Raw genomic sequence first — 16,702 nt, 5'->3', positions numbered from 1 at the left:
GGTGTTGAGTTGGCAAATAATCCCCAAGGGCCAAAAGTTGGGCACTGGATGGGCACCTTTGGATTAGCTACTGAAATGCAAAGTGCTCCTTTTAAGTCAAGTCGCTCTAATCCACCCATGCCCAGTGAAGAGCTGCAGCCAGACCCGGGCGCCTACGGCTGTGCCAAGGCACTCCTGGCTCTGCACACTGGGGAAAGAGGAGTTTCTCTCCATCTCATCCCCATCCCCGGGCTACCCACCAACACGTCACTCACTGGGATACGCTGATGAACCAGAGCTGGGACAGGAGGGACATCTCCATGGGACATCTTCATGAGACCTCTCCATGGGACAGGAACCTGGACTCCTGGTCCTGCCCCAGCTCCGTGGGATGGTGATAGTTCCCCGTTGGCTCTCCTGGGCTGCCCATGCCTCTTCGAGATGTTGCAGGGATGAAGCAAGGAAGGAAAGTGATGCCACCCATCTCCCTGAGCCTCAAAGAGCCACCAAACCCGGTCACCACCACCCTTGTCCCCACAGAAACAGCTCTTTTTTTTACTTTAATGGGGCATAGCGGAGAAGGGGCAATTCATCATCCCTGGTGGGAGCAGGGCCCCAGGGAGCAGCTGCTGTTTCTCCCTTCATTACGGACCAGCCGCTGGAATGATGGCTTTCATAAAACCAGGGGGAAAGGTTTTTTCATCATTAGCTGCCAGTGACAGCAAGTGCCCAATGAGCTGTGGCTGAAATACAGCTTGGGAAGCATGAGGCTCCAGCTCCAGCAGGGAAGGGACCAAGAAGAGGAGGGTGACTGGGCACCGAAGAAATCAAAAGCAGCTCTGGATGGACAAGCCACCAAGCTGGTGGCCAGCCTGGCTGTGTGCCCTGCGGCCGGGCTGTTTGCTGCTGGGGAGCTGGGGAAGCCGGCTGCTCCGAGCCACATAGCAATAACCTTGAAGAAGGCTGTCTTTCCCTTATTTTTTAGAGATCCAAATTTATCAGATGCTTTCCAGTTTTGTTTGGTTTCAGGGTTGGTTATTTTGCACACAGTCACCACCACGGATAGTAAGTGGGAAGGGAAAGGAATAGGCAGCAGTGAGACATTGCTGTTGGCTTGGGGACTACAGCTTTGCTGGGAAGCTGCTCCAGCACAGAGCCCCTCCCCGAGCAGGGGCCGATGTCCCCAAACAGCCCCAATCCCCCCCCACCAGAGAACAGGGCACTGGAGGTTGCAGGGCTGCAGGGGCCAGCCCAGCTCGTCCCCCCACCGGCACCCAGGGTGCTGCCACTGCTCAAGGCCACCCTGCCCTCCAGCACAGCACCACAGGGCTTGGGGACAAGGAGCTCACCCCCAGGGACACCCCTGCCAAGGGCTGACCCTGCAGCTCAGAGGCAACGTGCACACCTAGAGCCCTACCCAAGTGCAGGTCTTGATTTTAATTTGCATTATCCCCCTTTTTATTATTTATTGGTAAAATGTAATTACCACATCCTTCACGAACCTTAATTAAAGATGAAAAACAGTCCTGACAAGTCAATTAGATTGTTTTTTTCCCTTGGTCTCCATTAAATTAAGACTCAAGTGTTACTGGAAGTGTTTAATATCACAACACATTTAACTGAAGGCTGCTTTGTAATAAATAAATCACCAAAGACAATGCAGGAGCTTTCTTCTCCTGAAGGCTTTTCTTACAATAGGATTTCATTTTCCAGCTGGGATACGCACTGAAAAGAGTTTCTTCTTCCTCCGTAACACCTTTTCCCGCAATGGAAAACTTCCATCAGAAGTGTTGCATGAAGTTGCAGCCGTCCAACCTCCACAGGTTGGCTGGCAGGTCTTGCTTGGGCCAAGATCTCACCGTGCTGTTATTAAGAGGAAACCCACAGCAAAGCTCTGCAAGCACAAGGCAACCCCATCTCCTCTGCATGGTGATGGGCAAACATAGCTCCTCTGTGCCATGAAGGTTTTGCAGTCCTGGAATTTGGCCCTGCAAATGTGCTCCCCCAAAATACCCTTGAAAAGCAAGATACAGCCAATACAGAGATCTCTTCTACAAGCTGCTTGGTGGGTATCTGCATCAGGCTCCCTACAACACAGCTCCTGGACCAGAGCCAGAGAAAGAAATCCAGAGGCCATCACAAATTTGGAACATTTATTTATGCAACTGATTTTCTTAAAAGGAAAGAAAGCCAAAAATAATAATAAAAAAAACAGTTAACAACAGCTGGGTGTGTGTGGTACAATCCACATCAGATGTGTCCCTCCTTCGCCATCCCTCCCTTGGTCCCACTGCACCATCCTCTTCCACAGGGGAGCTGCCCTGTGGTACCAGTCCCTTTGGCAGCAGCTCTTGGATGCTGCCAGCTTTCAGGATCACTTTTTCTGCATATAGACAAAATCGTTCCAATTTGGTATTTTTCCTGGGTTTTAATTTTTTTCTTTTTTTTTTTTGGTTGTTGTTTTGTTTTTATTAAAAAAAAAAAAAGCACCACTCCAATCTGTAATACCAATAAACATTATCCATCTTAAGAACAGTATTTATATTTTTATATATATATTTCTATATATATATTTCTATGTACATGTCCTTGCCTCATGTCATATAAGCATCTCAGTAGGAGTTGGAGATCGGTTGGTTTTTATAGCACTTTGATTTCAAAGTCTGCCCTTCACAAGAGATGCCCTAAAAACCCAGAGACATCCAGCAAGGAGGTATCAAAAAAAAAAAAAAAATCTCGCTTTTAAAACATATATACAACTCCTCCAGTCTCTGTAGTCTCTTTAGGACTAAATGGGGTTTCAATTTTTCTTTTTTTTTCTTCTGGTAACACTTTACCTGCAAAGCACTGTGGGATGCTCCCTCCCTCTGGACCTGAGCAGGATGCAGGTGGCCCAGGCTCCCGGGATGTCTGGGATGAAGCAGCAGCATCCCTCCAGCCCCCAGGCTCCGGGGCTAAACAGTGCCATCATGATCCCATTGCCAGGAATTTCAGAGATTCAGCTCAGCCATTTTCATACAAAACCAAAGAATTTCTGCACCCTGGGACCTCTCTCTGCACCCACCATACAGCGCCTTCCCTGCAGCGCCCTAGGACAGCACAGACACATCTACAGAAAGATGGGGATTGGGAAAAAGACACTAATTTATTCCAAGTCAAGGCTTGCGATGCGAGTACTGGTGTCACCAGGTACTGGTGTAACTGGACCATTTTGCAAGATCTGGTGGGGTAAAAAGACTATTTGGTCACAAGACAGCATGGGTCCACGGCAGGGTTAGACAGCACAGATGGAAAGAAGGGGAATAATGTTGTATAGCCCTTGGAATAAGTTATTGTCAGGCCATGTGAATTATTTGGCGAGCATGTGGGAAAGCCAAGTGTCTGGGCAAAACTTCCCGATGCTGCTGAAATCCCCATCACCACCCCTGGGCGTCTGCAAGGCAGCGGGTGGGACATCCTCCAAAGTGGAGAGGGCAGAGATTTATCTTGTTGCTCTCCTCCCCCCTTGGAAGGTGGATGGAAATACCTCCTGGGTTTGCTCATCCAGGGCACAGCCGTTTCAGCTCTACAGCCTTCGTGCTGCAGTTTGCTCCAGCCAAATGGCGCCTTCCAAAGCTTTCAGTCATGGTATGGATCGGAATGCAACTCCCCAGCGAGATGGATCCCCAGCCTCCAGGCAGGAAGGGCAGGGAAGATTCCCCTGCCCTGGGGAGATGGGGCTGAAGGATGGGGGAGCACGGAGGATGGGTGGGGGGATGAAGGATGGCAGGGGAGTGAAGGATGGGGTTGCCCACATGCAACCTCCAGCATACAGAGGACAGTTTCTCATCTGTTTTGCTCCATCCCCCGAAAAATACTGTGAAGGGTTCTGCCTGGCCCTCAAGACAGAAGCAACCTTCCCTCGGCTCCTCGAGTCTCCGAGGCAGACCCCTGACCTGCGTCCCTCTGGTTGCACCTTCTTGAGGCCATTTGCAAAGAGAGAAAACCCTGACCACAGCTTTATTACAACCAGGCTGTAAGCAGAAACTCCTGTAATTATCACAGTACCAGACAGAAAATGTGACATCTCACACCCACCTGCAGCAGGATAAAGCCAAAAAAGTATCAGGGACCTTCAATCACCAGCCCTATATGCTTGTCCCCAGGTGGCACCAGGGGCATGGGGACCTCCCCGTGCCCAGCCCCGAAGCATTGCCATGGCTCAGGGCTTCAGCACAGCTCACCCCACGCCAATGCCATCACCAAAATCAACCGTCCTGCTTCCCCAACCCTGGCAAAAGCCAAGCAGCATTGATGGGCAACCGCCTGGGGGTGGCATCCAGGAGGCATATGGGATGGACCCGAATTTTAAGGGGTTTGTTTCTGGGCACCAAAGGTGTCTCATGTGCAGCAATTCACAAGGTAGGGGTTAAAAATGGACCTGTGGGCTGGTGCCTTTGGGTCAGCCCAGAAGGAATTAATTGCTACAGATGGAGAGGATGGTGTGCAGATGCAGGGGAACCATCGCTTGAAACGCTCTGCAAAGGCACCAGGAGGGGTCTGGGTCAGTCCCTGCAGAAGGACATCGCCTGCCCAGTGCCCCCTGTGCCACAGCGTGAGCCCAGGCAGCCACTGAGTCCTGATCCCCCACCTCCTGTCCCTCATCCCCACTCTGTCCAGGGCTGGATACACAAAGGGTTGCAACTCACAGAACTAAAAAGAGCAAAGATCAAACTCATGGTATGAACGGGCAGAAACTCAAGAGCTCCTCTCAGGGTCTTTGCTCCGGCTCAGAGCATGTCCCCACCAAGGGCAAAACCTGCTGGCAGCTGTCTGGGCTCCTTGGAAGAGCAGCTTCAATTCCACGCACAATTAAAAAAGCAACGTCTCTTCTCCAAATATCCACCCTTCCCTGCTGGAAAATGGCCTCGGCTCCTTCTGTCCTCCTCCTCCCCTCCCTGGCCTCCTCTCCAGCTGCTTTAGAGATGTCCAGGCAGCACTGCGGGGCTGCATCCTGCGCACACCGACCCCACGACCATGACTCAAAGCGATGCAGGGACAGGACGAGTTGTGGCATCCAACCCACGGCTGCTCGGACACGCTTGGGGTGGAAGGAAAGATGGAGAGCGGAGGATGAAGATGGGGAGCGGCTGACACGTCCTGACGTCCTTTCGTTTTTCTTGATCTGATGGGTTTTCTCGTTGGGTCCTTTGCTGTTTCCCTCTTCACCTTCAGCACTAATGCAACGTCCAAGTGCAAAATGCACGGTTGGCACGACCCCTGCGCAAGCCCTAGCTGCCCCTCTCATGGCGAGGTGCTATCTGGTCTCCAAGGACTCCAGATATTCCAGTGCTATGTCATAGCAGAAATGATACTGCTCCTGTTTGGAGAGAGAAGAGAGGATGTTATGATCCTGAATAAACTATTCCCAAAAGCCATCCCTTTTCAAGGTAAAATAAGTTTCAATAGCCCTAAGGAAAAGCCTGGGAGGGGGTCTGTGGGACGAACACACACGTCACCCCTCGCTGGGGGCTGCATCCCTCTCTTGTGCCCCCGTGACAGTCCTGCTGAAGCAACAGCCAGGAGAAACTCCACTTTCGGCAAACGATGCCCATTGCTGGGGAAGGGGATGACCATCTCCCAGATCCAAAGGCACCGCACGTGCCCCATTCCTGCATTTTGGGGGCACGCAGCACCTTCGCCTCCCCCGAAGGACAGACAAGGACTGTGACATTCCCTTACCATGAAAATATGCTTTATTTACTACACCAGGGTACAAAGCAGGCAGCACCAGGCAGCCTCCACTGGCCAGCCTCACCCATGTCCGCCCCCCTCCCACACCGCAGTGATTGACATTTGTCAATCAGATGGTGGCAGAGCCATGGGAATGATGGGGTCCGGGTTCAGAGGTGTCTGAAATAAAACCCTGGGCATGAAATCAAGGAGTTTTCATTTTTTAGTTCAGCAGAGGCTGCAAATGGGGAGCGTGCCCAGGCGAGCATCCATGGTCCGGGTGTGGGATTACCAGAGACGCCCTGCTCCAGCTGCCAGGACATTTCTCATCATAAATTCTCCTGATGCAGATAAAAAAATGCCATTTTCCATCCCTGGTGGGGATTTGGTCTGGACATTTGCTTGGCATAGGGGGAGAGGTGCAACAGGGTGTCCCAGGAGCTTTCCCTTCCAAAAATCCAAATTTCCCAAGGGAAACACCAAGCAAGTAAGCATTTTGGTGCTCAGGTTGAAGTCTGACCCACCTGCGACAGCCGGGCTAGAGCCAAGGGGTGCAAGTGGGAAAACTCCTCTCTGAGCCCACGGCAGGACCAGGCTCACTCTCCCATCCTTTCCCTTTCCTAAGACAGTTATGGACAATGTCAGCATCTTCCCACCCTTTGCTCCCTCCCTAGCTGGCTCCCCAGCTGCACAAAGGGAAAGCCCAGCATGGCTGGCTCCTGGTTTTATAGCAAAAATCACTGAAATTGAGCTCGCGAAGGCAGTCTCTTCCATCCTTGTCCTCCTTTACATGACCTTTTCTTGTGCTCTCCTGTCCTCGTACAACTCACAGTACAAAACACTATGGGGGAGCTCAGATCTTGGAGGCACCCATCCCCATGAGATGTTGCTCCTTCAAGCATCAACCAGCAAAACCAGCCAGAATGGGAAAAAAACCCCAAATAAATCAGATTTCTGATGCTGCTGCAAGTGCTGGGACATCAGGTGGGAGCATTCCGGGTGTAACAGCAGGCAAGGAAAGGGGAGAGTTCATCTCCCAAAATCCTCAGCAGCAGCATGGGGATTGCAGCTTGAGCACCGGCATGAAAATCCTGTTATTCCCCACGCAGGTGGGTGGCTGCCTGGGGACCCCAGGTGGGAGTGGGCAGCAGGGGAGAAGGGCTTCAAAGCGAGGAGGCTGCAACAGCTTAGATTGAAAGGACATAATGCTTTTTGGATTAAGAAAAGGGATTGTTTCCATTTATCATCATATAAAAATAAACCCCACAGGCAAACAGAGGGGGAAGATGCACAGGCAGTGGGAAACTGCTATGCGCTGGCTGCTCTCTGCTGGGCTGTGGCTCTTTACACTGGGTGAGGATCCGGCCTCCCAGTGACTCCAGTAGATTGGGATTCCCAAAATAGACGGTTCAGGTTCATTTGAGGCTGGAGGACGCTTGTGTCCTGATGTGAAATGTTGCCTTTTTTTAATACCTTTGCAATTTAGCCCAATGGGCCTGGTGGCTTCATGCTTGTCACATCATCTTTCCATTATCTGCATCCCTCCCTCTGCTCCCCTCTCCCCTCCCTCACCTTCTCCTCCACTTTAATTCCTAATGCAAATCACATCCCCTCTTCAAAACCATTTCATTTTGCAACTTAGGGATTTTATAATCTAAACAGGGTAAACATTTCCGGCTGACTTGCTTTTAAAATATCACTAGGCACCTGGATTCCTCCATCACAGGGACGGGCACACACCTGCTTTATCCCCTGTCCTATATCCAGGGCCTGAAATAGGGCACAGGCTTTTCACCCAGACCCGCTGCCACCTCCAGCCTTCCCATCATGAAATGTGGCTTCATCGCTGCCCCCAGCAGCTTCTCCACCAATTAATTTCACTCAAAATGCAGTTCCCTTTTATGTTTCCAATAGGAATTAGTCTGACTCTACCACAGAGCTGCTCCCGGCACCGCAAACCCTCTGAAGAACTACAATTACATCCCGTGAATTAATGTGAACCTGCCTTATTACTCCTGGGAAGGATTTCCGACAAGCCCAGCGCTGACGCCAAGGGCATGTCAGCACGGCGAGATGAAGGCAAGCCTAAAGCTGCTTTCAAGAGCTGCCTCGCCTCCCTGTCCGCCCCAGCCCACGCCACAGTACTGGCATGCTCACAGAGACATGTTCTGCATGACGATGCCCATAATGCTAATCAGGATTTGGAATGGGAAAGGAGGTTTTTGGGGAGGTGAGCATCCCCCAGCACCTCTCCTCCCTGCTGGAGGGATGCGTGGGAACCAGCGGCCAGGGTGGATGCCAGCTGTGTCTGGTGCTTACCAAGGTCTCTACCATATTTGGCTTGTAGTTGCGGAGGGTCTTTGCAGCATAGAAAACATCTGCCATGTTGTGACATTTGATCATCTCCAGGATCATGGTGGAGGCACAGAAGGTGCCGCTCCGGCCACCTCCGTTCCTGGTGGGGGAAACATACATGTCAGTGGTGAGAAGATAGCATTAGAGCATCTTCCTGCTCCCTCTAATTCCCCCTTCCTCTACCCATCCCTGCATCCCAGGAGATGACCCAGAGCAGGGGCTCATACCGCAGTATCTTCCCAAATTGGGGGACCTGAACCAGACCCACATGGTGGCAGGAGCTGTGATCCTGCCCTCTGGTCCTCACAAGAGCCACAAAAGAGCATGAAAACACCTTTTTGGACCATCAGGGCTGGGTCTTGGACATCTGGGCTCTGTTTCCAGCCCTGTCATGGACCGATTCCTCGTGTGACCTTGGGGAAGCCACTGTGTCCTTCTACCACCCTCTTCGCATCTGCAGGGTGACCCTGGACTGATGACCTGTTGGGTAGTGTTGGCTGGAGGATCCATCCCACGTTTCACCCAGCACACAGCTCGCTGGGTATCTCCTCCCATCCTGGGCTGAAGCCATCCCACACCACCACATCTGATCCCTGGCAGCAAAGGGGACCAGGGAGAGGAGGAGAGAACATGATGCCAGTGTTTTATAAAGCGTGTTCTCAAATTATCCTTCGGCTAATGAAGACAGACAAGGCTGTAATTAATTTTTGATTAAAGGCTCGCCTGCTGTCTCTACCAATCCGTGAACGTGCCAGGTCCCATCCGAGGAGAGCACGCTCGGGTGTTTGTGCGAGCCAAACCCAGCTGGGAGGAGGGGGATGGAGAGCATGTCTACCTCAATGAGAAGCAGTGGGAGTTGCACAGCTCCTGCCACGTCCCTTTGGAGCCTGTTAACACATGTGGGACGTGGTGACAGGGCTGGGACCTGTGCTGAGCCCCGCTGCAAGGCAGGGGACCAGTATGAATGGTGGGGTTGCTGCTATTGGGTGTCACTCCTACTGAGCATCCATCTCATGGAGGAGGTTTGACCTAGTTACCACAAAGTACCTCACCCAAAACTCATGTTGTGGGAGAGGGCGCTACTTGGGGACAAAGTCACCCTGATGAGGGCCTTTTAGAGGCTTTCCAGGCAGAACTGTGGACACATGAGCTGGTGGCATCTCCCCCTGCACCAGAGCCTCCTCATCTCCAGCTGACACTCACAGGCAGTGCACCACAGTCCTGCCATCGCCGCTTTCTTTCTGCCACCTCTCCACTTGGGCCAGGAGGTGCAGGAAGGACTTCTTGGAGTCCGGGGTGTCTCGATACGCTGACCACCGCAGGTACTGGAAATGCCGGACCATCAGGTGACCCTCCTGTAACTAGAAAAGCAAACTTCATCAGCATGAACCCATGGCCTGCCCTCATTTGCCTCCACTGGAGGTTTGATGGAGGGCAAGAGCGGTTTGCCACACATTAATAGTAGAGGAAGACGGGAAAACCCTTTCCTGGTGCTTTAAGACAGATGGTTCAGCTCACTCCTCCGCAGCTCACAATGGTTCCACCACACCATCCTGCCCAGGGGAAGCTCCATTGACATGGTTTATCCTAACTCACAGCACCTTGAGCTGTCTCTGTATCTTCCAAAACCTGCTACCGGACTGTTTTGGGTTCGTGTGGCGGGGTTTTGGTAGCAGGGGAGGGGCTGCAGGGGAATCTCCTGTGAGAAGCTGCTGGAAGCTTCCCTGGCTCCAAGTCGGACCCGCCGCTGGCCCAGGCCGAGCCCCTCAGTGACGGCGGTCGCGCCTCTGGGAGAACAGGTTTAAGAAGGGGAACCTGCGGTGAGTAGTGGGAGTGGAATGTGAGAGGAACCCCTCTGCAGATCCCGAGGCCAGTGAGGAAGGAGGGGAGCCCACGCCGGAGCAGGTGGGTGCCCCCCAAGATGGCCGCCACTCCATGGGAAAGCCCGCGCTGGAGCAGGCTGGGACTGAAGATCGGCCCGCGGAAAGGACCCACGCCGGGGAAGTCTGTGAGGAACTGCAGCCCGCGGAAAGGACTCATGTTAGGGACGTTCGTGAAGGACTGTCTCCCGTGGGAGGGACCCCACGGTGGAGCAGGGGAAGAGCGAGGAGTCCTCCCCTGAGGAGGAAGGAGCGGCAGAGACAAGGTGTGAGGAACCGACCCCGCCCCCCGTCCCCTGTTCCCCTGCGCCGCCGGGGGGAGGAGGGGGAGAGAACCGGGAGTGGGGCTGAGGCGGGAAGGAGGGAGGGGTGAGGGGAAGGTGTTCTAAGCTTTGGGTTTACTTCTCATTATCCTTGGTTTGATTTGATTGGTAGTAAATTAAATTGATTATGTTTTTTCCCCAGGTTGAGTCTGGTTTTTTGCCCATGACCACAACCAGTGAGTGATCCCTCCCAGTCTTGTCTCAACCCATGAGCTTTTCATTATATTTTATCCTCTTCATCCCACCGGAGGGGAGGAGTGAGCATGTGTAGCTTCACGGTGCTTTGTTGCCGGCTGGGCTTAAACCACAACAGAGACCCCTGAGCCTCCCCAAGGCTTCTCCATGACGTCCTTGTCTTGCATGCAGAAGATCCCAGGGGAAGTGTTTTTGTTGTGTTCACTGTAAACCAGGAGCCTGATGAGAAGCTGCCACCCACAGAGGCAGGGAGTGGTGGAAGTACGCCTTAATACCCTGGTAATCTGGTTAGTTTTGAAACCTAATCTAGTTAGCAGGATCCAGGAGGATAACATCCACAAAGCTAAACGAGGCCAGGCTTTAGCCAGCCAGATGTGGGGCTCTTGCTCAGAAGTACTCAGGACTACCTGATGGGATGAAACCAAGGGTCACACACTCCAGCCACATCTCAGGCCTCAGTGGCACATGTGTTGGCAGCACACATTGGAGGAGAAAGGGGTGATCAGACACAGATGGGGGATCCCCAGCTCTGGAGGGCTCTGTCCACCCCATGCCTGATGAGCAGGGTGAGCACCAGACCAACTCCAATCAGCAGGACCAGGTATTCCTGTGACTCTGCAGGGAGCCCCAGCTGGGGGTGTGGGTGCTGGGGGCATGTGGTACCCACTCCAACCAGCACATCCCAAATGCACAGAGGCCTTTCTGAACCTTTTTGGAAGCTCCGATGTGGGCTGGCGATGTGGCTGGATGGGCTGACCTCCCCAGGCTCGAGTATTTGATTCCAGCTGGAAGCCAGGACGGCAGAGGGTGAAGATGAAACAAGTAAGTGGAGTTAAAGCAGGAGAAAACTGCTCTGGCAGCCCAGAAAGGAAAGCTTTGGGATCCATTCTGAAGCTCAGGTGAATGCTCTGTCTGGCTGTGGAGGACTTGTGACACCCCCCAACGCCCAGCTCTCCTCCGGCGCGGCTCCATGCATTTACCAGCACTCCTCCAGCGATCTGCTCCATGGGGAAAGCTCTTCTCAGATCCAGAGATTTCAATCATGCTGCATTTTAATTTAGCACGGGGTATATTCTATCACCTGACAGCAAAGCACATTTGGTGAAGGATTTTGTGCTGACACCCAGGAAATGCCAGATGCTCCCACCGGGAGCGCAAACCAAAACCCTCTTTGTGTTGAGTCCAGATAATCAGGATTTATCTCCTCTGACCCCAGCTCCCACGCAGAAGCACCCTTCCCAGCTGGGCCATCAGCCAAGCTGCACGCTCCCTTCCAAGCTCCCTAATTCCCATCTGCCCGATAACCTCCACTGGGGCACTGGCCTCAGCTTCTTGGCAACCCTCAGGAGATTTAAAGACCTCAGGGATGCCACCTCTTCATGGCTGGCTTTTATAGTTAAATCAGCTTTTTTTTCTGCGTACAGTTCTGCACGCATGCAGGCTGTTCATTGCAGTCCCCGTCCCTTCCCAATTTCACTGTGTTTCTCTTCATTTAAAGGCAAGCTGAACCAGCCAACTGTCAACGCAACAAGGACAACAGGTTCAAACCTGTGCGGATCTTCTCACCCTGCGGGAAAAGGGCTCTGCTGGTCCCAGGGGAGCTGCTGTCCCCACTTGGGGAGTCTCCATCCTGTGATACATGTGTGGCAGGGCAGAGATGGACCTCCAGGCAGGATGAGAAATGTCTTCCTACAGAGCTTGCAAGGAGCTGTGAACTCCAGAAAGGTTGGATGGAGCCAACAGCAATCTGACAGGCTCCTCTCTGCCAGGAGGAGAGCTGGGGCTGCATCCTCTGGAGGAGCTAGATTAGGCTGAAGAAGACACCAGCATCTACAGCACTATTGAGTTAGTTTATATGGAGAATTACCCAGCTGGGCAAAGACAAGCTCTAGGACTGTGTAGCCTCACTAGATACATCATCCTTCTGCTCTCCAAGAAAGGTCTTCACTCATACAAAGCTCTTGGTGTTGCCCCAGCCCTTCCCCAATGCAGACGCTAACAAATGCAATCCACTCCCTGCACACAAGCTCACCCAACTCTGACCTCTGTACTGGGAGATGCCTGGGGAGCACCTGCGCACACACACAGACACGCGTGAAGCCCCACCTGACCACCCTTCGCTAGCGTGGAACAACCAGAGGAGAGACCCTCACCCGTGTGATGTTCTGGACTCGGAAGAGACGGGACACGATGTCCTCATCCGCTGCTCCGGAAACGTACTCCACCTCCATTGGGCCATACTGCTGGAGCCCCGGCTCAGGCCAGTACTGCAAACAGGGCTGTGGAGAGAAGTAGTACAGCTCACCGTGACCGGGGACATGTACTGGGACATGGGGAAAGGGCATCACGCATCACAGGCAACGTCAAGTGGAATGGAGTGGTTGGTGCTGGACACTGAAAGGGGCTGCTGGCACAGGGGGTGGCCCCAAGATGGGATGCTGGACTCATGATGCCATTACTCATGCAGGACCCACAGTGCATTGCTGGATGGAGGATCCCTCAGCTTGCTCAGGGATCAAAGCTGAAAGACCAGGTCCACTCCCTGGCATCCACATAGCCCTCTCCCCACGGCAAGAACGCAACAGCTAATGCTCCTGGAGATGGACTTTGCTGGTCCAGGAGGATGCAGGATGGGCCCTACCTCAGCCCTGGCAACAAGCACAGGCCTGATCCTGCAAAATGATGGAGCAGGGCTTGGCTGCTCCAAGTCTGCTCTCAAACCCCATTGGCTTTAGAAGCTGCTCTGCCATCAGTAGCAAGAGCAACGTGGGATGACATGCCCCCTTGCCCCATGGCCAGGACAACCCACCAAGTCAAAGCAATCCCAGCCTGCCGCCCAGGAAAGGGCTGGAGAACGACTCCTGCTCCCCCTCCACGTGTCCGGCACAGCACTGATGGATGGCTCAGTCCAAGGGTCACAGACATGAATGTTTTCACACCACGACAGCTGGGAAACCAGCATCGACACAAAATATATGATGTTTGTCACCGCACTTTAAAAGGGCATTTAGTATTTCAGGTCATCTAACGGCTTGGGCCTAACTGCATGGCAAATGTGTTTGAGAAATAATTGGTTATTAATAGGGGCTATAAATCTCCAAGATCTCTAAGCCTTCTAGACTCAGAGCTATAATTTGGATATTAAAACTTCCTTCGGCAAGACGTAGTTCAAGTGAGGGATATACCCTCTAAGTCACCTTTCAGAGCTGCCTGCTGTAAAGGTTGATTTATTACCTGTTGGTCCTAAACTGGTAAACATTTAAGATCCAGCTAAATATTGTACCACAGAAATCCCTGAAGAATAGATGTCCAGAGAGAGAGGCAGGGCTGAATAATGAAGAAAAATGGCAAAGTCCCTGTTGGATGGTGCCAGGGGACAGTGGCCACTGCAGGGGATGGGGACCTGGGGCAGGATAGCACAGGAGCAGGCAGCTCCTGCAAGGCTGAAGAGCATTTCTGGACCAGGGAGTGAAAAAACAAGTTGAGAGAGAGAAATAAAATCTGTTTTGCTGCCTCCTTCCCTGCCATTGTCCACTATAGCTGGGTTCAGCTGATAGCTGATGTCTGTGCTGCAGATGGGAGGTGCTGGGGTGGTCGCAGTGGAGGGACAGTAAGATGGTGGCACTGCTGCAGAGCTGGGTTTTCAAAGGTACACTTTGTCCCTGGCAGGTATCTCAGCGAATGTGAGGGTAAATGTGAATAAAGGTGAAAAACACACGTGGGAGCATCAGTCACCCCCCCCCTAGCTGGACCTGCCCGCTGCTTGGGCAACATAGCGGTCCTCTGCAGCCACGCTTGCAGGCAAAGCCCTTCCACCCTCCTGGCTTCAACACCTCTCTGCACACAGAGGGAAGCCAGGAGGTCCGTCCCACCGGGAGCAAAGCCCACAAGGCAGGGAGCAGCCACTGCCACCAGCCAGGGCTCAATGTGGCGATGTGCTCAGCCCTGTCCTCACACCAGGACTGGAGAGCCTGCCTGACCATGCCAGAGCCACCCTTGGGTGCTGGTCTGCACTGACACCTTCTGCTCCGGCCTCGCAGAGGCACAGAGAGGCAACAGCCACCACAAGAACTCACTTGCTCACATTTTCAGTTGAAAACACCCTTCATCGCTCTGCTCAGAGCACCTCCTGAGCAGTCCACGAATGGCTGATCACTGTCTCATGGGCCACAGACCACACTTAAAACCATTGTCCTTATTCCTGTTTTTGTATGGTCACATTTGCATGACAAACTTCAGTAAAGCCAACACACTTGGTACGGTACTTGTACGAGCTCCTGGGTACTTGTACTAGCTCCTTCAGTACTCTGGGATGAAGCCCATCAGGCCCCATGGACTTAGGAACATTCAGCTGATGCAGCTGGTCCCTTACAATGTCACTGTCCACAAATGGAAAGTCACTGTTCCTACAGTCGTGGTCCTCCAACTCAGAGGACTGGTTTGATAGCTTGACAAAAGGTTGAGAGAACATCATTGAGTTTCCTGGTTTGGTTTCTAAAGGTTCTATAACAAAGAAAAGCAGAGGAACCCAAATCCAGAAAGGGGCAGGGGTACAGAGCATCAGTTTATTTCAATTGCAAAATATATTTAGGTGGCATTTCACTTCTAGTTCATCCTATGGAGCAGCACGGAGAGCCTGCTGAAAGCTGAGAGCATCACCTGGGTACACAGACAGCCACGACAGAAGCAGCACTACTGAAATCACAGAGCGGGGTTTATTCCATAGAAGAGGGGACAGGCATTTCTGCACAGCGGGAAGGTGCCCAAGGGAAAAACTTCAGGTCTGGGGCACTTTGATGCCCAACGCTGCAGCCTTCCCCATCCCTCCCTGGGCACCATCTCCCAGAGGCAATGGGACGCAGCACTGCCCTAGCAGGACACACCAAATGCAAATACAGTTGGATTCACCTCTTGGCTCAAAACAGCTCTCTCCATGAACAGAAAACAGGGCTTTCTTGCAATTTCTTCTGTCTTCCACTTCCTGTTGCCACAAGATGGGTGCCACGCTGTGATGTCACTGTGATGCAACACAAGTGTCACCGTGACACTGGAGAACTTCCCAGGCAGCTTGCGCCAGGGCGCTTCATCCTGCTGACCGGCAGGACGGAGCCTGGCTGGTCGGCGAAAGGGTCCCGGCTGGAAGCTGCAGCCAAACTGGGAAAAAAAAAAACTAAAATGGAGCCACCTTCACCAGAGACATCCTGCGCTTCTGACCCAGAGGAGCCAGACTGGTGGGCGACTTCAGCTTCTCCCAACCACCCAGGAGGTGGTACGGGAACATCCTGGGATGATGCCACTGGACCTCTTGGAGAAGAAAACACTTTTCAAGCTTTGCCTGATGAACCCTGGACCTCCATCATGTGTTTTTTTTTCTCAGAGGAGAGCTCTGCCAACACCAACCAGTCTTCAGCCTGCTCCTTCCTCAAGAAGCTCTGGAAGATCATCAGCAGCCATCACTTCCAGTCAATCTGGTGGGGTGATGATGGAAACTGCATCGTGATTGCAGAAAAACTCTTCAGAAGGGAAGTGCTGGGGAGGAGGGGACCCCTGAAGATCTTTAAAACCAAGTCCATGAGAGGCTTCATTTTCCAACTTAACCTCCATGGATTCTGTGAAATGGAAGGGGATTCTCTCATATCTACCTCCATCAAGGAGCTGCGAGCAGTAGCAGCTGCAGGTTCTGCTCTAGGCAAGGTATGTTGGTTCCTCCGCACATGAAAGAACCCTCAGGACATTCTTGGGGAGAGGTTCACATTCAGATAAAATAAGCCTTTACAAGGTAGGAGATGGGGATGGGAGCAAATGGCCTGACTGTGTCTCACAGGTCATTTTCAGGAATTCTCGATGCAGGATTTCAGAGGAGCAGAAATGCTGACAAAATAGATTTTGGTTATTTCTGCTTGCTTCGAATCTGTGAAATGGAAAGATCAACCCATCCTTTGTGCTTGCACTGTATCTGGCTGCACCAAAAATTTAAATCTTCTTGTGGCACCTGCTGAATGCTGACAAGATACCTGGCAGCATCAAAGTATTCCCCACATATCCATTCCACTCTGGGGTGCCTGAAAACTAGTGGTATTTGCATTTCTCCATCAGCTTTTAGGCTTTTGAAAACCCTACATTTCTCTGCTCCCAAATGCCAAAAACACAAGGGTGGTTATTACTTAACAAAACCCTATCCTAACATTTTATTCAGCTGAAACTTGAGGTTCAAAATGCCCCAGAGGGCCCTTTTTAATACCCATGTTTGGTTTTGCT

General features: G+C 52.3%; 1 protein-coding gene across 1 annotated transcript in view; it reads right to left on the bottom strand.

The window, feature by feature from the left end:
• Positions 1–5,065: 5,065 nt before the first annotated feature.
• The window catches only part of PTPRU (protein tyrosine phosphatase, receptor type, U), a 57,094-nt gene continuing 45,457 nt past the window's right edge, over positions 5,066–16,702 (bottom strand). Inside the window, exons 26-29 of the mRNA XM_010576235.1 lie at positions 12,598–12,723; positions 9,250–9,407; positions 8,011–8,146; positions 5,066–5,338 (exon numbers count right to left, since the gene is read on the bottom strand). Of these exons, the coding sequence (XP_010574537.1) occupies positions 5,276–5,338; positions 8,011–8,146; positions 9,250–9,407; positions 12,598–12,723 (483 nt within the window). The 3' untranslated portion in view covers positions 5,066–5,275. The remainder of the gene's footprint in view (positions 5,339–8,010; positions 8,147–9,249; positions 9,408–12,597; positions 12,724–16,702) is intronic.

Source organism: Haliaeetus leucocephalus, unplaced genomic scaffold (assembly GCF_000737465.1).
Source record: "Haliaeetus leucocephalus isolate CR32 unplaced genomic scaffold, Haliaeetus_leucocephalus-4.0 Scaffold517, whole genome shotgun sequence".
Taxonomy (NCBI): Eukaryota; Metazoa; Chordata; class Aves; order Accipitriformes; family Accipitridae; genus Haliaeetus; species Haliaeetus leucocephalus.
The sequence above is the reverse complement of the archived record's forward strand: the minus strand, read 5'-3'. Positions and strand labels throughout refer to the sequence as shown.